Source organism: Clupea harengus, chromosome 13 (genome assembly GCF_900700415.2).
Source record: "Clupea harengus chromosome 13, Ch_v2.0.2, whole genome shotgun sequence".
NCBI lineage: Eukaryota > Metazoa > Chordata > Actinopteri > Clupeiformes > Clupeidae > Clupea > Clupea harengus.
The window spans coordinates 18,237,672-18,256,819 of record NC_045164.1 but is presented as its reverse complement, the minus strand read 5'-3'; the positions used below and the strand labels follow the sequence as shown (position 1 = coordinate 18,256,819).

Here is a 19,148-nt window from a genome sequence, read left to right as displayed (position 1 = left end):
GACCAGAGAGAATGCGGTTATGGGTGCAGCACAGAGAACTGAAGCTGCTGCCATAGCCTCCACCCAACAAACCTGCCAGCCTGACATCCACACTGTGCTGAGAGAGATGAGCGGACTGATGGCGAAGCAGAGAGTGGAGCTCAGATACACTAAGTCATAAATGGAGGCCATGGAGACCAGACTGACTGAGAGACTGGCTGCAAGTGAGAATACCATGGAGACCAGACTGAGAGCCAGTGAGGATGAAATAATGAATCTGCAGAAAAGGAATGAAGGTAAATAATTGTATCCTCCCCATACTCCCAGCTCCCTCAGACTAGAGGAGCAGAACGGGGAGGCCAGATACACTAAAACACAAATGGAGGCCAGACTGAGAGCCAGTGAGGATCAAATTAACAATATGCAGACAGAGAAGGCAGGTAGACAATTATATATGTGTGTGATTGAAAATAATAGGTAGACATTTAGGTAGTCAATTTGCTGTTACAAATTTGTATTGACACTGACGATTAGCCTGTTACTGTGCATGCTAAAACATCTACATGTCATTTGATCCTGCACTTCTGTCAATTAATCTACTCTATTTAGACCAGTAACAGACTAACTATGAGACTGAGGCTTTGGGTGCATGTCAGTTCATGCAAATGTGTCTAGTATACATTGTAAATTGCGTCAATGGTTATGTTAACTATTACTTTACCTGTTACTTTTAGCAGACTTGCCTTTGATACTGGGTAATGAGAGAGAACTTTGAAACCCTGACCTTACCTGAACTTGGCAAAATCAGCTCTTATCTTTGCTATTTTATGCACTCTGCACGCACAAGGCAATTAACTGGTTTCATACACATTGAGACCAAACTGGGACGCCGTAAATGAATCTATGCATCTGTGTTTTAAATGTATTGCTGTTCGTAGCCCATGAAGAACTTATTTAGTCCCCAGAGAGAAAAGTATCTTTTTCAGTCTCACTGGAAACAAACACAGGGAGATACACAGGATGATGGAGATAATTTCCAAACACTGTTAATGACTTAAGAATATATGAATCAAGTGCATTGTATTAATATATTCCTTGTATGAATCATGTACTTATGTAAGCAGGAACATGGCTTCCGTGTTTCTGCGTATGTGTAACTTAGATTATTAGGTGCCACTTAGTCTGCATATGTACAAGAGCATGTTTAGACCAGAAGTGATAAGAAGGGACGAACTGTGCTTCTTCCGACCTTGTGCAAAACTTCCATCCTTGCCTCGGTGGTCAGAAATCCACCACGTGGTTATCCCTGCTGAACGCTAAACTTCTGTCTATATAAACCTTGTGCGATGTGTTTAATATTGCTTCACTTTCAGCCTTGTGCTGGGAGTGAGCCCGATTGCAATTGTTGTTTATCTAATAAAATATACTTATATGCAGCTCCTGAGGAGTCCTGAGGTAACTAGGGTGAATTTTCACCTATCACAGGACCCTTCAATACTTGGACAACCCTGGTCTACAAACACATTATTACCAACATTACAACGTACAACTCCAACACAGGTGAATGTCCATGTAATTTTAACACATCAGATGCATAAAGCTTTTCATCAGTAGTGTGTGTGTGTGTGTGTGTGTGTGTGTGTGTGTGTGTGTGTGTGTGACCTGCTGTTCTTCTTTCACTCAGGGTTCTTTACAGCTCCGGTGAAGAGAGTGTATGACTTCAGTTTTTCCGTCTATGGGGATGGCGGCTCTATTGACTTGGGAGCTCTATAGGAATGGGCAGCACCTGGTGGTGGCGTACACCAGACTTGACCATGGCAGGATAAACGCATCTAACGGTGTTAGTGTGCTGTTGGAGGTGGGAGATGTGGTGAAGGTTCTCCTGCCTCCTAAGTATAGGATATATGATAACATATACCATCACAGCACCTTCAGAGGTCACCTGCTGTTCCACGTCTAACAGACACTGCAGTAAGTCAGCTGACTAATTAGAAAGTGTGTTATTTGTATTACCAAAAGAGATAAAACACACAGACTCACACACACACACACAAATAGAAATGACATTTGCCACACCTGCTTTCTAGCTGTTTCTAGCTGTGTTTACTTTTCATTGTGCTTAGCACATGACACATTTAAGAGATGACATGATTTGGACAATGAAACTGTCAATATTATATTAAACACCTAATTATCGTGGTGCAAACAGGAGCTAGCGTCTTGGACCGCTTATAGAGGAGTCATGCTTCACTCCTGCTGGTAGCTTTATCAGGTCACAAACCAAAATATACTGGTAATTTCCAAAGGTGACACAGCTGTGTTTTGATGCCTTTTATGCATTATGCTTTACAAATGATAAGAGAGCATAATAATAATAAAAATGTATTTTTAAAATAAAAAAAGAAAGTGCGTGAATTCAATTGGAAGATTAGTTAATCAGTCAGATTTAACTAATTCTACCTAATGTTAATCTTATTATCAGAAAATTAATCTTCCAATTGATTTCATGCACTTTCTTTTTTTTATTTTAAAAATACATTTTTATTATTATTATGCTCTCTTATCATTTGTACAGCATTTTGAATTACCAATGTGTATGAATTGTGCCATATAATAAACTTGCCTTGCCTTGTGTATAGCCGTTGGCCAATTCTATGTCTCCAGCACTTTCAGGAACCACATTGACATCTCTGATAAAAGCTGTACTTTTATTCAATTTCCGCTCAAAATGTTTTTGACCAAACAAACCACACGTCCATAAACTGCACCAAATGAGCAGTTGATGTTCATCACAAAATGGAGGAAGCAAAACATTGTTCTCATGATGCACTTACATCCACAGTTAGGGCTGATGACTTTTTGACTGATATCTGTTGGGGTTGTTGGACACATGTTCTTACTCCCTGAAGCAAAGTTACTGTGGAGTGTTTGTGGGAGTCTCAGGAGATCCTGACTAGGTACGTCTGTGGTCGGGATTGATTGCTGGGATGTTTGCCTGTTAGGCACTGTGGAAGTCCTCTAGCAATGCAGAGAGCCAGGTTGTAGAGTGTGTTTGCTACAGAGTGGATTTAATGTAGGTGTGTGTGTGTGTGTGTTTCACTGGGGTTGTGTCCTTTTCGATGATGTAGAAAATGCCCCAAATTAGAGTCAAACTACATTATTTGTCCTGAACTTTAACTCAAATCTACATGATTTCTACTACAGTTTTGCTTGACTGCCAAGACACAATATTGAACCCAATTGTCAATTAAATTAGTAACTAGCGGGGCAACTACTTTTTCACATAGGGTCAGGTAGGGTTGGATAGCTTTTTTCCTTTAATAAATGAAATCATCATTTTAAAACGGCATTTTGTGTTTACTCTGGGTTATTTTTGTCTAATATTAAAATTACTTTGATGATCTGAAACATTTAAGCGCGACAAATATGAAAAAATAGAAGAAATCGGGAAGGGGACAAATACTTTTTCACAGCACTGTACAGGTAAGATTGATACTAAACAAACTTGCTGATTTACACAAATAATAGCAGGACACACTCTCTTATGGACTCACAGCAAGAATGAACAGGCAAATGTTCCAGTCTGCAAATTGTCCACCAAACTGCTAATGCTGATGACTCTACTCCAACTTCTTCTGACCAACATTGAACGGAGCTGAGTCAGGCTTATGTAGTGGTAATGGGACGATGTGATTGACAGGTGAAGGGGGTATTCTGATAGGACATTGATTATCAGTGGGATCTGGGGGAGCTGTGAAACTGTTCTGGGGTAACTGTTAACAGTCTCATCACCTTCTGTGCACGTGAACCCTATGTGCAGCCCATGGAACACTGGGAACACAGGATTGGTTGACCTCACTGTGTCCCCAAGCATCGTGCGTGACCTGCACCATCTATGGGCTGCACAGCTGGACACCGCTGGGAACAGAAACCTACATATTCACTTGTCCTCATCAGTAGTTTCAATTTACTTATTTTAGTTGAAGGAAGTTTTTACATCACTTTTCTAGTAGGATTATGTAAAAGTCTTCATTTTTTTAACTCGTGAATTATAGTTAACAACAAACTTTTTTTCAAGAGAGACAAGGCTAAAAGCCAATGTAAATGAAAATATTACAACGAAATATAAATTCACGTATAGGCCTACATTTCCAAGAAATCCAAGGAGCCACCCTGCGCAAGGACGGGAACTGCAGGTATACATTCTCTGTTTGTTTGCTTTTGACTTACCCTCAATTTGACATCGATGGTCTCGCTGAGATAGACGACCATGTCCAAGGTAAGCAGACTATGAAGTCTTCGCAACTAAAATATGAACAGAGAGCTTGCCAAATGCATTTGGCTTAGCAGGAAATCATATGTTCGAAACCACTGGTATTGATTTCTAAGAAGGATCTTAGTTTAACTAAGTAGGAGTATAGTTTAGTTTAACTTAATGCGAAGTGCTCTGATATTTGAAGTGTAGACCAGCTGTCCTGTATGTCCACTAGATGTATTCCACTTATGTTTTGTCTGATGCGTATTAACATGTTATGTTATAGACCCATTACCGAAGAATAAGACAGGGAATTGTATTTCGTGTTTTACCCTAGCGGGACATCTTGCAGCTCAAACTAAGGTAATCTCTGAATTGTGCTTCTATCTAGCTGTGACATGCAAAGTAGCTAAACATTTGAAGATAATGACAAGAAATGTCACTAATTGCTGCCCTGAATTGTTTGTCATATAAACTACATGTTTTAAGTTAAAAGACCGTCGTTAGCCATTATTGCGTGCATTAAATAAATAAATCTCACGCGTTGCGGAAGAAGAGACTTGTCTTTCTGGTTTTAAGTGCTGACGATCCAGGGAGGTACCTGGTGGTAGGCACTACCGTGTTTATTCGTCTTAAAGCTACAGTCCATGGTACTTCTGAAAGTTAGTCGAGCTAAACAGCCAATCAATTGACATCCCTTCCTTCCGAGCTCCCGAAGCAAAGTGTTGATTGGCTGGGATAGTGTATTGCTCGTTCTGGACTAGGACGACTGGGAAAAGCAATTCGCTGAATAAAACAAATTGGATTAGAATTATGGACCATATCTCTAAATGCTGGTGTGTGTCTGAAAAGTTGAATGTTGGTATGTGGTCATTATTTATGCGTTTAGGAATATAAATGTTGCCAACCAGTGAAATAACTCTTCAGTGCATAGGATTTCACTTGAGGGCTAGTGTGTGTATTGTGTTTTGACACTTTTCTCAATGACATTTGGTCGTAGGTAGTAGGAGCTGTGACTTTTGTCTCCTGCTCGTTCATTTTTTTTACGTTCCAGCCGCACGGCAGGTTATAAAATATGTGACGTGCGCGACCAGCTGAAATGACACCAAAGATCACCAAGCGCCAATAGCGTTATTTTTGGCGCGCGCCACCGTGCGCAAGGACGGGAACAATGCTACTATCTACCGTGATACGCAGTAGTTAAATATGTGACGATAATGACAAGAAATACTGAAGCGTGACTGAAGTATTTGTTTTACCCTCAGTGCCACCAGCTCGAGGTTGTGCCCTACTGGAGTCTCTCGGTTACTGTCCTGCGAGCAGAGCTCCATCACTCGCATGACTACTGTGAGTCCTGTCAATCAATCTGTCTGTCTGTCTTCATTGTTTTAAAGTTGCAGTTTCTATTCAGCTGTTTGTTTTGACTAACGCAGTAGATAACCTTGTATGCCAGTTGTCTGGATGTCTTGAATGACCGTGCTCTAACTGTTGTTGGGTAGCAATTATGTGATTAGAATTAAAATGATCCCTTGAAGAACGAGTTCATGCAAGAATTAAAAACAAGTGTGTAAAACACATTTTATTTAAAATCTCATGGAAATGCACTCTAGCATGCTGGGGGTTGTGTGCTCTCATGCATATTTTTGTGCGTAAACACTATAGTGCACACGATAATGCAGTGTGCATTGCCTGTCAATGGTCAGTTTTCTAATGTGCTTGTGTTCATAGCCTGTGTTAATGTTAGTGCCCCTGACTAGTTTCCTTGTGCATTAGCCTCTCTGTCACCATTACCCACTGCATGTTGTGTCTACATATAAGACCCCATTGCCTTCTTTATCAGCTGTCTGACATGATAATAAATGTCAGAGAGCCAAAACGAGACAGCAAGTTTTGAGGCAGCAGTCATTTCAATGTCTGCAGAAGTCAGGCATGTTGACAAGATACCACAACAACAATTTGAGATTCAGATTGCTCAGACTTCATCTTATGGTTGGTGCCAAACAGATCTGAGATGGATAAGTTGGCAGATGTGGAGATGGACAGACACAGATAGACAGAGAGAGAGAGAGATAGAGGGAGAGAGAACCAGAGTGATGGACTGATAGTATACTGTATTTAGCTTCTTCTCAATGCTTCTCCTCAGTTTCGGAGTCGGACTGCTACGTGATTCTAAGGCTCCCCACGTCCTCTGCTCGCTCTCACCGCACCCAGACAGTGCCCAACAGCAACAACCCCGAGTGGAACGAGACGTTTCACTTTCGCATCCACAGCCACGTCAAGGTCAGACCCAACAGCAGTCATTTTGTGTGAGCACGAGAGAGAGCAGGACATGTCATGATTTGCATGGGTGAGAAGATGGTGCGGAGGTTGCAAGGTGCCTCCATAAGGAAAAAAGAGCTTATCACTATGTAACAGTTTTGTGCATACTTGCAAGAATTAAAATAAATGCTTGAAACGGTCTTAATTGAAAATGCATTTTGAATGAGCCACAGGCTTTTGGAGGCAATCCATGGTGTTTTGCTATATGAGAAATACACTTATTGTTTTAAAAATATCAAGAATTAGTCAGTAAATGTCCCACAGCAGCTGAGAAAACTGCATTTACTGTACTGAATAAATTAGAGGCACCTAATCAATGACAGACCCCTTTCATTGGCCAACACATGACCACATACCAGTCTAAAGCTGAAAGAGTTTTCACCTCACTTACCAGCAAGCAAAAGGCATCATAACCTACATACAGTAGTTTTCACTTTACTCAACAGGAAAGCATTATATTGATCAGTACAGTTTCTCAGTCAGATGTTACACATTTCTGTTACACAAGTCCTGTTTCCCTGTCTTTGTACCTCCATGCTCATTATAGTTCCGTTGCTTTAATTGCCACTAAATGCTAAACCTTTCTTCTTTAGTTCCCACTCGATGAAAACTGCAGAAAGATATTGATTCTGATATATCTACCCTTCTCTTCCAGAATGTTCTAGAAATGCACGTGTACGATGAAGACTACTTCACGCAAGATCTTTGCTCTGTCGTCTTGTTTGATATCAGCAATCTCACCCTGGGCCAGCAGACCAAAATCTTCATAATAAATGAAAAGGTAAAGCCCTCGAATTGAAGCATAGATTGAGGCAATGTGACATTTTACCCCCTAAAATACTAAATATGTCTTCAGATCTGACGTGCTGTTCTTTCTGTGCTCAGACAAATGATAAGCTGTGGGTTGAATTTGAGATGGCAGAGAGGTAAGAAAACAGACACTTCAATAAATAAAAAGTTCCACTAATTGCTACCCTGAATTGTTTGTCATATAAACTAAATCTTATTTCTTTATACCCTAAGCTCTATAGACTGTCGTTAGCCATCGTTAGCATGTAATAAATCATTCTCATGCGTTGCTGAAGAAGAGACTTGTCCTTCTGGTTTTCAGTGCTGAGGATCCAGGGACGTACCTGTCCAATGGAGTCCTGGTGGTAAGCGCTTCTGTGTGAATTCAACTTAAAGCCATGGTCCATGGTCCATGATTCTGCTGAAAGTTTGGTGATACTCGAGCTCAACAGCCATTGAAATTACCCCCCTCCCTTCCGTGCTCTCGAAGCAAAGTGTTGATTGGCTGGGATAGTGTATGGCTCGTTCTGAGTCACGCTCACACAAAGACTGTGTAGGTACACCAGTTTTTCCAAGCGCACACACAGAACAGACAGCTAGAGGACTGAGAGAAGCAATTTGCTGAATTTAAAAGAAGTGGGTTGGATTAGAATTGTGGACTGTGCCTTTAAAGGCTGGTGTGCATCTGAAAAGTTGCATGCTGGTATGTGGTCTTCATTATTTATCCATTTAGGAATATAAAGTTTTCCATTCAGTTTTGCCATTGGAAAAACTCTTCTCTTGAAACCTCAGTTGAGGGTTAGTGTGTGTATTGTGTTTTGACACTCCTCTCAATGACATTTAGTGGTAGGTTGTATTCTATGAATTCTATTGATATATGGTATGTAAAAAAGTGTGTTGATGTGGCCTTTCCATCATTCCATGTCCATCCATGCTTTCGGTTCAAATGTCTGCTATGCAGTTGTATGCAATATTCACTTAAAAGTATGTTTATTGAGCATTGACGATACAAAATGCAACTGCCATACAGATCTGCATCTTTTGACAAAAATAAAAGTTTTCTGTGAAAAAGTTTAATTAAAATATTCAAAATGTTATTTTCCAAAATCCTAGAATCCATTTAAAAACAAAAAGGACATTTCTCTCTCATTTCAGGACTTAAAAGAGCTCTGACAAAGCATGTAATATGTCAGTGACATAAGTTTGAGTAGAGAAGAGTAATACATGATAGGGTTTTCTTGACTCATTTTAACTGTAATAGTTGACATTCCTCCTTATTCTTCTGCTTCTAGGCGGCACCATTCTCCACTCTAAACATCACGGCAAATCTTCTTGGAACTGGTGAGCAGCAGAGCGTGTTCAAGGATAAAAAACAAATGAATTCTAGTACAGGTGTCAACTTGTAAGAGCAACACTCTGTGGGAAACTCTCAGCTCAGCTGTAAAATAAGTCTCTCTCTCTCTCTCTCTCTCTATCTCTCTCTCTGTGTGTGTGTGTGTGTGTGTGTGTGTGTGTGTGTGTGTGTACAACATTTATGTGTCCTGTTGCAGCACTCCAGAGCCTATTACTGAAGTTGAAAGGAGCTTATAAAGAGGAGCATGTTCTCACTTCTGGCCTGGTGGTACGCTACTACATCAACAGAGACCTGGAGACAGAGCTCTGTGTCCAGGTACACACACACACACACACACACACACACACACACACACACACACAGAGCTCTCTGTCCAGGTAACAAAGACTGGACGCCGATCTTCATCAAATAAAGACAATCATCACACAGAAAAATATCAAAAGTTATGAATTGTCATTGATTAGTTAAATATAACATATAATTAATATATCTTTTGTAAATTCTACACTGTCATATTAACTAAATGTAGCATATGACTAATATATCTACTGGCAATTCTACACTGTGTCATATTAACTAAATATAACATGATTAATATACTGTATCTATTGTAAATTCTATATGCTATAAAAGGTCTTGCCATTGCCATTTCATTAAAAAACTAAATCATTATTTTCTTTATTCATCTTCTGTTGTTAGGGTGACGATACAGTTCAGCCAATCAAACTTTCACCAGATACCAGACAGGAAGTGAAAGTGCCTGTTGGAATGGTAGTACACGTATTCACTTATCTTATCTGAACATTCATCTATCGCTAATTTTGTTAGTCTGAGACACCCATACAGTGGAATAAAAAATCTCAAACAATCTTGCCAAGAAAACCAGTCAAAGTAACACAAAGTGTTTTTACAGGATGTTGTTGACCTGGAACTGAAGAGTGAGGAACGGTAAAATCTTCCCTTCCTATCTAAAGCCTACAATATTCTTTAGCCTCTGCACAGATAGAGGTAGATAAACTTCTCGTTGGAGTTGTCGGTATGTTTCATTGCATATAGAGAAGAGAACGTAAATCACTTATACAGCATATTAAATTACCACCCGATTAAATCACAACTGGAAAAGCAACTCTGTCACAGTAGATTCCAGGTTTTGGTCACCGGTACATACTCCACCATGACCATTTACCTAAATCCAACAGTCCATCTGTTATGATTTTCAATGACCAATATGTTCACTGTGTGTGAGTGTGAGACTGTGTGTGCAGTGGTGTATAAAGTACCCAAAAGCCATACTTGAGTAAAAGTGAAGATACCTTACTGGAAAATGACTCAAGTAAAAGTAAAAGTAACCTTTTAGAATACTACTTGAGTAAAAGTCTTAAAGTATCTGATCTTTACTGTACTTAAGTATCAAAAGTAATTTTCTGATATTAAATGTACTTAAGTATTGAAAGTAAAAGTACAAGTAAATGCTGTTAATAAAAAAGCAAAGGGACAGAATTTTGAGAATTATGAAGTTTATTCTGACTAGAATGAGCATACTTATAAACTGGGCCTTATTTGAACACAATTTAAACACATAAGGCAATACTAAAGCAGCACATTGTAACATTTTGTGAATGGGCAACCTACTCCTGAGTATCGCAAGGTATGCATAAGGCACAACCTGAGAGCAATAACCTGGCGATCTGATACAAAGCCATTGCAGGATCATATCAGTACAGTGACTGTGAAATACTTTCAGCAACATGCACACACATCCCTTGAACAATAACGTTACTAGCAGCTATCTTGATCCACACTGCTACGTTACTGTACTGTACTTTAGATTGTCACCATCCTAGCTAGCTAGCTAGATACCTCGCCAGAGATGGAATAAAGAATAATAATAATCTTTGTAGGTAGCTAGCTTGAAATATTATATACAGATCTTACCCAGCGGTGAAATAACATGACTAGTCTACAAGGTCGTGCTGGTGGCATTTAATGAAGAGGTCGTGGGGTTTCTAATTTTTTGATTGAGACCTGTATGCTTTTGCTTCGATTATTGTTGTGTCCCCTTCATTGTTGATCTTAATGTTTTGGATATATCCTTCCACTGCATTCCAGTGAGTTCAAAAGACGTAGCAACACTAACTAAGGGGGCGGGGCTTTTGCGAACGGTCAATAGCGCATTAACGTGCCCTAGGACCACTGATTCGCCAAATCTGCTTGCAGTCTGTGTTCTACCACAGTCCCCATCGTTGGTCTCACTCTCATCACTCTCATGATTCATTTTTTTTTCTAAAGAATTTGTAACGAGTAACGAAGGTTTCAGGGGAAATGTATCGGAGTAAAAGTATCAGTTTTCTTTGCAAAATGTAGCGATGTAAAAGTAGAAGTAAACAGAACTATAAGTAGTAAAGTAAAGTACAGATATCCAAAAAAACGACTTAATTACAGTAACGAAGTATTTCTACTTCGTTACTATACAACACTGTGTGTGTGTTTATTATTTTATCATCGCTCTTTTGCATGGCCACTGTTTCAATTACCAATAACAATATCATGTCAATAAAGTGAAACTGAATTAAATAGGCTGTTACCGTTTCTTTCCTGACTGCTGTTTTGTGACGGTGACCCTGTAGGCCAGCGCAGGAGCTGGCATTGCGTCTGGACTTTGACATCCCGTCAGCGGAGAAGGACTTCCTGGAGAAGAGGAAGGTGGTGGTGGGGCGGGCTTTGCACAAGCTGCTGGAGCTCAATTCCCCTCTACAGACAGATAAGGTACGGTGTGTTTCCCAGTTCAGATACTCAGATTACTGGAGCCTGATTGAAAACATTGAATTTTTTTAAAAGAACAACAACAACAAAACTATTAACTGATTGTATTGTAGGTCCCCCTGGTGGGTGTGGTTTGCTCAGGGGGCGGGACCAGGGCGATGACTGGCGCTTTTGGGAGTCTGAAGGGTCTCCAGACTCTGGGAATCCTGGATGCCGTCAGCTACATCACTGGGGTCTCAGGGGCCACATGGTGAGTCCCCTCATAAGTAAGAGTTAATGTATAGCACACCGTCAGCTACATCACATGGTGAATCCCCTTATTATACAGTTATTTGCCAAAAGTGAACGGACTACTTGCAAAATGATATGAAAGATGTGAATTAGAAGCACAAAACCTGTTGCCAATGGCAGAGGTCATTCATTTCTTGCAGCGGTCATTAGAATATCAGACCTCCGAATGTTGGGATGGCTTGTAATAAAAGATTGTAGCATATAACGTCACCTGCTTTTACCGGCATGATTTCCCTGCAATGTTATATGACATGACAATGTGTCATCTTATAGGGCCATGTCAACCCTGTACGAGAATGCTGATTGGTCGCAGGGGGACCTGGGTGTGGTCACTGAGCCAATGAAGGTTGAGATGATTAAGAGGTACCAGAACATCCTGTCCACGGAGCGGCTCAGTTACTACAGGGAGGAGATGGGGCAGAAGGAGAAGGAGGGACTTCCAGTGTCCTCCATTGACATGTGGGGTCTGGCCATCGAGCACCTCATCTATGGGAAGGTACTGCAGGATACATACAGGACAAACAAAGACACCAAAATGACTCTATCCTTTGTTATACAGCCCCCATACACACACACACATACACAAACTACAGTTATTTTCCCAGCAATCAATAGATTATGCAAATCCTAAAGTGTAGTGTCTGGTCTTTGCAAGTGCAGAAATGGGACAGTACCCTCTCTGACCAGAAGAGGGCGGTGTCAGGGGGACAGAATCCTCTGCCCATCTACACAGCTGTGAACATGAAGACCAGCCTGAAAGGCATCACAGAGGCCGGTAGGCATTACTGGAACTCAATTCTAGACAGCCCATGATTTTGTGCCAAATGATTCAACTTGGAATGTGATACTGATGCATGTGGTGCACTTTCCTCCTAGAAGATCATTCTGAAACAGCCAGCCAAATGTGCTTGGAGATTATACAGACAATGTATTTCCTCATTTATCAATGCATTCTCTGGAACACGTGCCAATCTATTTTACTTCTAATCCCTCTTTGGATTCAGTACCTGTGTGTGTTTGTGTGTGTGTCTGTGTGTGAGTGTCATGTCTTTGTGTTGCAGAGTGGTGTGAATTTACCCCGTATGAGGTTGGTTTTCCGAAGTACGGTGCATTTGTACCCACTGAGGACTTTGGCAGTGAGTACTTCCTGGGTCACCAAGTCAAAAAACTTCCAGAGACTCGTCTGCCTTTCATGATAGGTGAGATATGGAATGAAGCAAGGAGGGAGGAAGGGTGTGTATGTGTGAGAGAGAGAAAGTCTGTGTGTGTGTGTGAGAGAGAGAAAGAAAGAGAGCCATTTTGTTCATTTCTTTAGATGTGTGTGTGTGTGTGTGTGTGTGTGTGTGTGTATGTGTTCTGTAGGAATATGGTGCAGCGTTTTCTCCATCAGCCTTACAGAGCTGTGGCACCTTGTCACAGGCTTTGCTCCATTCTGGATAGGTGGTAATGTCGCCCACACAGGTACTGGTGCTTACAATCTACTAATTTTAAAACAACCAGTCACATTTCACAAACACTTTTTCAGGTTATGACATAGGCACATAAAAGGTTAAACACCATCTGAATACTGTAAAGCAGCTCAAAGGCCTCTAAGGCCCCATGCACATGAAGTCTAGTTTGCCTGAACCCGGATTCATTTTTCACACATCCACTTTTCAAATCGCGTGCACATGAACCCGGCGAATCCGATTGAATCCGCTGTAGTACATCCCCCACGCTTGTTGGTGAAGCTTTAACGGTGCTACAGACAACTGAAGAAAACGGAGAAGAAGACAGGAGCATAAAGGAGGATTGAAAGCCTAAAAGGGACATGTGGAATTGTCAATTTTTACACACTTTCAGTACAACAGTTTAAACTAGCCGTCTCCAGACTAGACCGGACACTCTTGTCATGTAGTGCTGGAGTCATGTCTGGCCCAGGGAGATTTCTGAGCTTTGTCCTCCACAGAGACGGACAACAAGCCGTCCACGCTGGACACCTTCCTGATCAAACCAGCCACCGACATGGTGCAGATGATCACCAAGTTCTTCACCAACCGACCCTTCATCACGCAGATTTACAACTTTATGCGAGGCCTCTATCTCCACTGGGACTACAACACCAGGATTGGTTTCACCGTAGGACAAGGTAATTTCTTTATACCATATCGTAAATATAACATATGCCATATGTCGTATCACATATGTTATATAATGTGTTTATTTAGGTATATAAATAAATACTTAGATAAGTATATGTATAAGTGTGTGTGTGTATGTAATATGTCATTAGCTGGACAGTCTAACAGCCGCATGACTTATATCCATCCTTTGTGGTCCATGTCCAGACACACACCCTGATGCCTTTCCGAACCAGTTGACACCAGCGGACCCAACCCTGAATCTGGTGGACTCAGGGTTGGCCTGTAACTTGGGGTTCCCCCCTGTGCTGCGACCCCACAGACGTATGGACCTCATCCTGTCCCTCAACTACTCCTGGGAGTCTGATCCGTTTCTGGTAAACGTCCGCTACCCCTAGTCTCAGAAATGCATGCTTGGAACTCATTCTCAATTCTCAATTGAACATTGTTAAAATGTGTTGCTCCTTTCATTCATGTGTGAGATGTTGCTATAGTAATCACAACTGACCTGACACAATTTAAAGGTAATATGCAGCTATCCTGATACCACACTGAAACTAATTCAACACCAGATTGACTACTTAACCATATGTGCCTGCGGTTGAGTTTCATCACAACTGTGAATTTCCAAAAGGAACACTCCTGTCAAAAGTTAGACCTTCCGTGCACATGTGCTGTATCTCTTACAGCAGGGGTTCCCAACCTTTTCGACTCTGAGGCCCAATTTTTCGTATTTGTAACAGGTCGGGGCCCAACAGACACCCCGCTTATTTTAGCTAATATATATTCCATTAGGCTAATTGAATCTATAATCCATTAATTCTAATTAATAAGCGATTGTTATGTGTCACAAAAAGCAACATCAGCACCTGCTACAAATTAAAGAAAATCTAACTCTAGATATTGCATCAACATTGTATTGTGCACCAGAAAACAACATAAAACCACACAGAGCATTTTTAGTCAAAAGGGATTTATTATCCAAAAGAGTTTTGAAACAAATAAAAACTGGATGGTGCAGGTGTTTAACTGTAGGTATGTCAGGTGTTTAATAAAGACTGATTATCTTTTTCTCTCAGAGACCAGCCCGGTTTAACTGCGTTTAACTGTTTCTCAGGAGTTGAAGCAAACCCAGCAGCACTGCACTGATCACAGGATCCCGTTCCCTCACATCGATTTCAGCCGTGTGGAGAAAGAGCCCATGAAGGAGGTGTACGTGTTTGAGGACGAGAAGAACCCAAAAGCTCCCATTGTGGTTCACTTCCCTCTTGCCAACCTCACCTTCAGAGAGTTCAAAGCCCCAGGTTAGTGGACACAATATGCGTTGTAGCCTCCGCTGTCGGTGTGTGAATGGGTAGATGTTGTAGATGCATTAACATATAAAGCGCTTTGATTGCTCTATGAGTAAAAAAGCACTATATAAATGCAGTCCATTTATTTGAAGGTGTCAGGAGAGAAGGGGAGGATGAACTGAGGATGGGAGAGCTGGACGTGAGCAGCAGCGCCTCACCATACATCACCGAGAACCTGGCCTACCAGCCCGAGGACTTCCAGAGGCTGATGGACCTCACTTGCTACAACGTCCTGAACAACCGCGACACCTTGCTGTCAGCTCTGCGCAGGGCGCTACAGAGAATGAGAGTCCATGAAGATGATGGAGAACACAAAGACCACTGCTGTCCCTGAATAGATCCCTCTAATTATCAATTCAATTCAATTCAATTCAACTTTATTTCGCCATGTATATTCTCCATGCAGGCTATAGCATCACAAATAGAACAACAAGACAACACAGAACAACAATACAAGGACAGATAGTACCAGTATGAGCAAAATAATAAATAAGAATGGAGGTAGTGCAACAATAGTAATGTTAAATAGAGTTAAATAAAGTGCCATAAAGTTCGTGTGTAAGAGCTATTTAGGAAGGCTATTGCTTGGGGGAAAAAAATGTTGAGGTGACGTGATGTTTTGGTCATGATGGCCCTGTATCGCTGTCCAGAGGGGATTCAGATAGGAACAGGGTTGGGAGGGTTACTTTAAAAATGTATTCCGTTACAATTACTAATTACCTGTTAAAAATGTTATTCAGTAATCTTATTCAAGTATCACAATATTTGATGACTTTCCGTTACTTTTGGATGATCTCAATGCCAAATTTGAATGAAAATGAAGACAACAGAAAAGAGACATCAATAAGATGGCATTTACTTAAGCGTATTTTGTAACAGCACAATGTAACCTTAGAAAAGAACATGAAGAAACCAAGTCTTAAGAATAAATTATAGGGTGGATCTACAGAGTAGTATAGCCTAGTAGTATAGTTTACAAATGCTGTTTGAATGTTGTTTAAGTGATAGTCGCTTAACTGACTGGATGTCTGTGTACACGTTAGCAGTGTTGGTGTTACCTGTAAATGCTTCATTAAATGAGTCCTTAGATAACGACAGTATTTTCACCGCGGGGAGGCATAAGGTGCACTGCACTGTTATGTTCCCTCCCACTTTCAGCTTTGAAGACAAAATAGTGTCGATATTTCCAGCCAGAGAAAGCATTTTTTAAACTCAGGTCATCATATGGACTTTTAGGTTTCCAAACCATTTTGAACAGGTTCATTGTTGTTACTGCAATCTGTTTTTCAGAAGAAATTTCTAAGGGGTTACCACAAGTGTTTTCAGGAGATGCACATTTTTATGTTCCCCTCAGAAATTTTTCCTAAAAAACACTTGTGGTAACAACTCACAACCTGTTCAAAATGGTTTGGTTTTTGCTTGGCAAATCTCCCATGGGTGAGCTCAGTGGTGATAGGGAGGGTCGAACTGTGCCTTTTTCTACCTTTTTTATTCCAATAAAGACTAAATTCATTAGAAGTGTGGAGGAGGACAGAATGATTTATTGGGTTAACACAAGTGTTTTCAGGAGATGCAAATTCGTATGTTCCCCTCAGCAATTTCTCCTGAAAAACACTTTTGGTGACAACTCACAACCTGTTCAAAATGGGTTGGTTTTTGCTTGGCAAATCTCCCATGGATGCCATTTTTGCCCAGCCTCTTTCTTATTAGTCTGCATATGTGTAAGATCTGCGTAAGTGAAGGAACCTCTTGTCTATGTTTGGGTGAGCTCAGTGATGATAGGGAGGGTCGAACTGTGCCTTTTTCTACCTTGTGTAGAACTGACATCCTTTGGAAGACAGGAAGCTCAGTTTAGTCAGCTGCAAATATGACTTGACCTGAAAAAAAATCTAACAAAAGGTTTGTCAGTGTTTTCAGGAGATGCAAATTCGTATGTTCCCCTCAGCAATTTCTCCTGAAAAACACTTTTGGTGACAACTCACAACCTGTTCAAAATGGGTTGGTTTTTGCTTGGCAAATCTCCCATGGATGCCATTTTTGCCCAGCCTCTTTCTTATTAGTCTGCATATGTGTAAGATCTGCGTAAGTGAAGGAACCTCTTGTCTATGTTTGGACTTGACCTGAAAAAAAATCTAACAAAAGGTTTGTCAGTGTTTTCAGGAGATGCAAATTCGTATGTTCCCCTCAGCAATTTCTCCTGAAAAACACTTTTGGTGACAACTCACAACCTGTTCAAAATGGGTTGGTTTTTGCTTGGCAAATCTCCCATGGATGCCATTTTTGCCCAGCCTCTTTCCTATTAGTCTGCATATGTGTAAGATCTGCGTAAGTGAAGGAACCTCTTGTCTATGTTTGGGTGAGCTCAGTGATGATAGGGAGGGTCGAACTGTGCCTTTTTCTACCTTGTGTAGAACTGACATCCTTTGGAAGACAGGAAGCTCAGTTTAGTCAGCTGCAAATATGACTTGACCTGAAAAAAAATCTAACAAAAGGTTTGTCAGTGGTTTACAGTAGTATCAGATGTACTTAAAAACATACTAAAAGTTTACCAATGTTTGACTCCAAGAAAGGCCCTATTTTCAAAATGGCGGCCGTCAGGTCCTTAAAATGACCATTACTCCTTTGTTTACTCCTAGACCAGGAATACTGGTGCCTGATACATGTTTTGGCCATGTAATATTCTAATTAGCATATTTGCATGATAGATAAGTGAGTACAAGTACAAGTATATATTAAAGTAATTGGTTACAAGCATATATATGTGAAAAATAAGTAAAATTCCCCTAAGTAATTGCATATTTCTCCTTTGCCTTGTGTTGGTGGTTTCTGTGGTTCATAACCATTTTTTTTATTCCAATAAAGTCTAAATTCATTAGAAGTGTGGAGGAGGACAGAATGATTTATTGGGTTACCACAAGTGTTGTCTTTAAACAATTAAATAATGTCTTAGATGCTAACTGTGCGCTTTGACACTTTCCAATCTGATTTGTGTTCCAATCATAGCACAGAAACGGCATTAATCAAGATTGTAAATGACCTCATGATTAAAGCTAACTCCAAAAAAATATCTGTCTAGGCCCTTCTGGATCTGAGCGCAGCCTTTGACACTGTCGATCATGATATCCCTATTGATAGACTTGAAAATTGGGTTGGCCTCGCTGGTCCAGTCCTAAACTGGTTTAGGACCTATCTAACTGGCCTGTTAGCTCTGTAGGCAAACTGCAGGGGGTCCAGTAGACGGTCAGTGATGGCTTTGAGATGAGGCAGCACAAGGCACTCAAATTACTTCATCATAAACACAGGGGTCAGGGCAATGGGTCTGTAGTCATTAAGTCCTGTAATCTTTGTTTTTTGGGGACGGGGATGATGGTCGAGGTTTTGAAGCAGGCTGGTACGTGGCATGACTTCAGTGAGGAGTTCAAAATGTCTGAACACCGGAGACAGCTGATCAGCACAGTGCTTCAGGATGGATGGAGAGACAGAGTCTGGCCATTAAAATGTATTCATTAAAATAAAATCATTGCACTGGTTACCTTTTAGTTTCAGAACTTTCAAGACTCTCTTACTAGTCTATAAATCACTCCATAGTCATGCACCTGAATATATAACAGCCATGCTCTCAAGGTACACTGATGGAGATAATTTCCGAACACTGTTAATGACTTAAGAATATATTAATCATGTGCTTATGTAAGCAGGGACATGGCTTTTCTGTGTCCCTGTGTATATGTGTAACTTTGAATATTAGGTACTGGCGCCACTTAGTCTGCATATGTGTAAGATCTACATGCGTAATAATCAAAGTAACAGGAAAGGGAAGGAACCTCTTGTCTATGTTTGGGTGAGCTCAGTGGTGATAGGGAGGGTCGAACTGTGCCTTTTTCTACCTTTTTTATTCCAATAAAGACTAAATTCATTAGAAGTGT

The 19,148-nt window shown here is 40.7% G+C and overlaps 1 protein-coding gene across 3 annotated transcripts; it reads left to right on the top strand.

The window, feature by feature from the left end:
* Positions 1–4,176: 4,176 nt before the first annotated feature.
* On the top strand, positions 4,177–18,113 carry LOC105910565 (cytosolic phospholipase A2 epsilon-like). Of its 3 annotated transcripts, none has more exons than XM_031578860.2 (20): positions 4,177–4,258; positions 5,500–5,581; positions 6,378–6,514; positions 7,209–7,334; positions 7,439–7,479; positions 7,665–7,707; positions 8,635–8,683; positions 8,893–8,963; positions 9,396–9,467; positions 9,610–9,644; positions 11,324–11,462; positions 11,573–11,709; positions 12,024–12,246; positions 12,411–12,525; positions 12,812–12,949; positions 13,113–13,211; positions 13,699–13,878; positions 14,078–14,247; positions 14,988–15,174; positions 15,315–18,113. In XM_031578860.2, the coding sequence occupies exons 1-20, from the start codon at positions 4,250–4,252 to the stop codon at positions 15,554–15,556; spliced, it is 2,295 nt and encodes a 764-aa protein (XP_031434720.1). In that variant the 5' UTR covers positions 4,177–4,249; the 3' UTR covers positions 15,557–18,113. The 3 variants fall into 3 exon arrangements, with proteins under 3 accessions (XP_031434720.1, XP_031434719.1, XP_031434721.1); XM_031578859.2 differs by having other exon boundaries at positions 8,893–9,011; XM_031578861.2 differs by lacking the exon at positions 13,113–13,211 and having other exon boundaries at positions 8,893–9,011.
* The last annotated feature ends 1,035 nt before the right edge of the window (positions 18,114–19,148 follow it).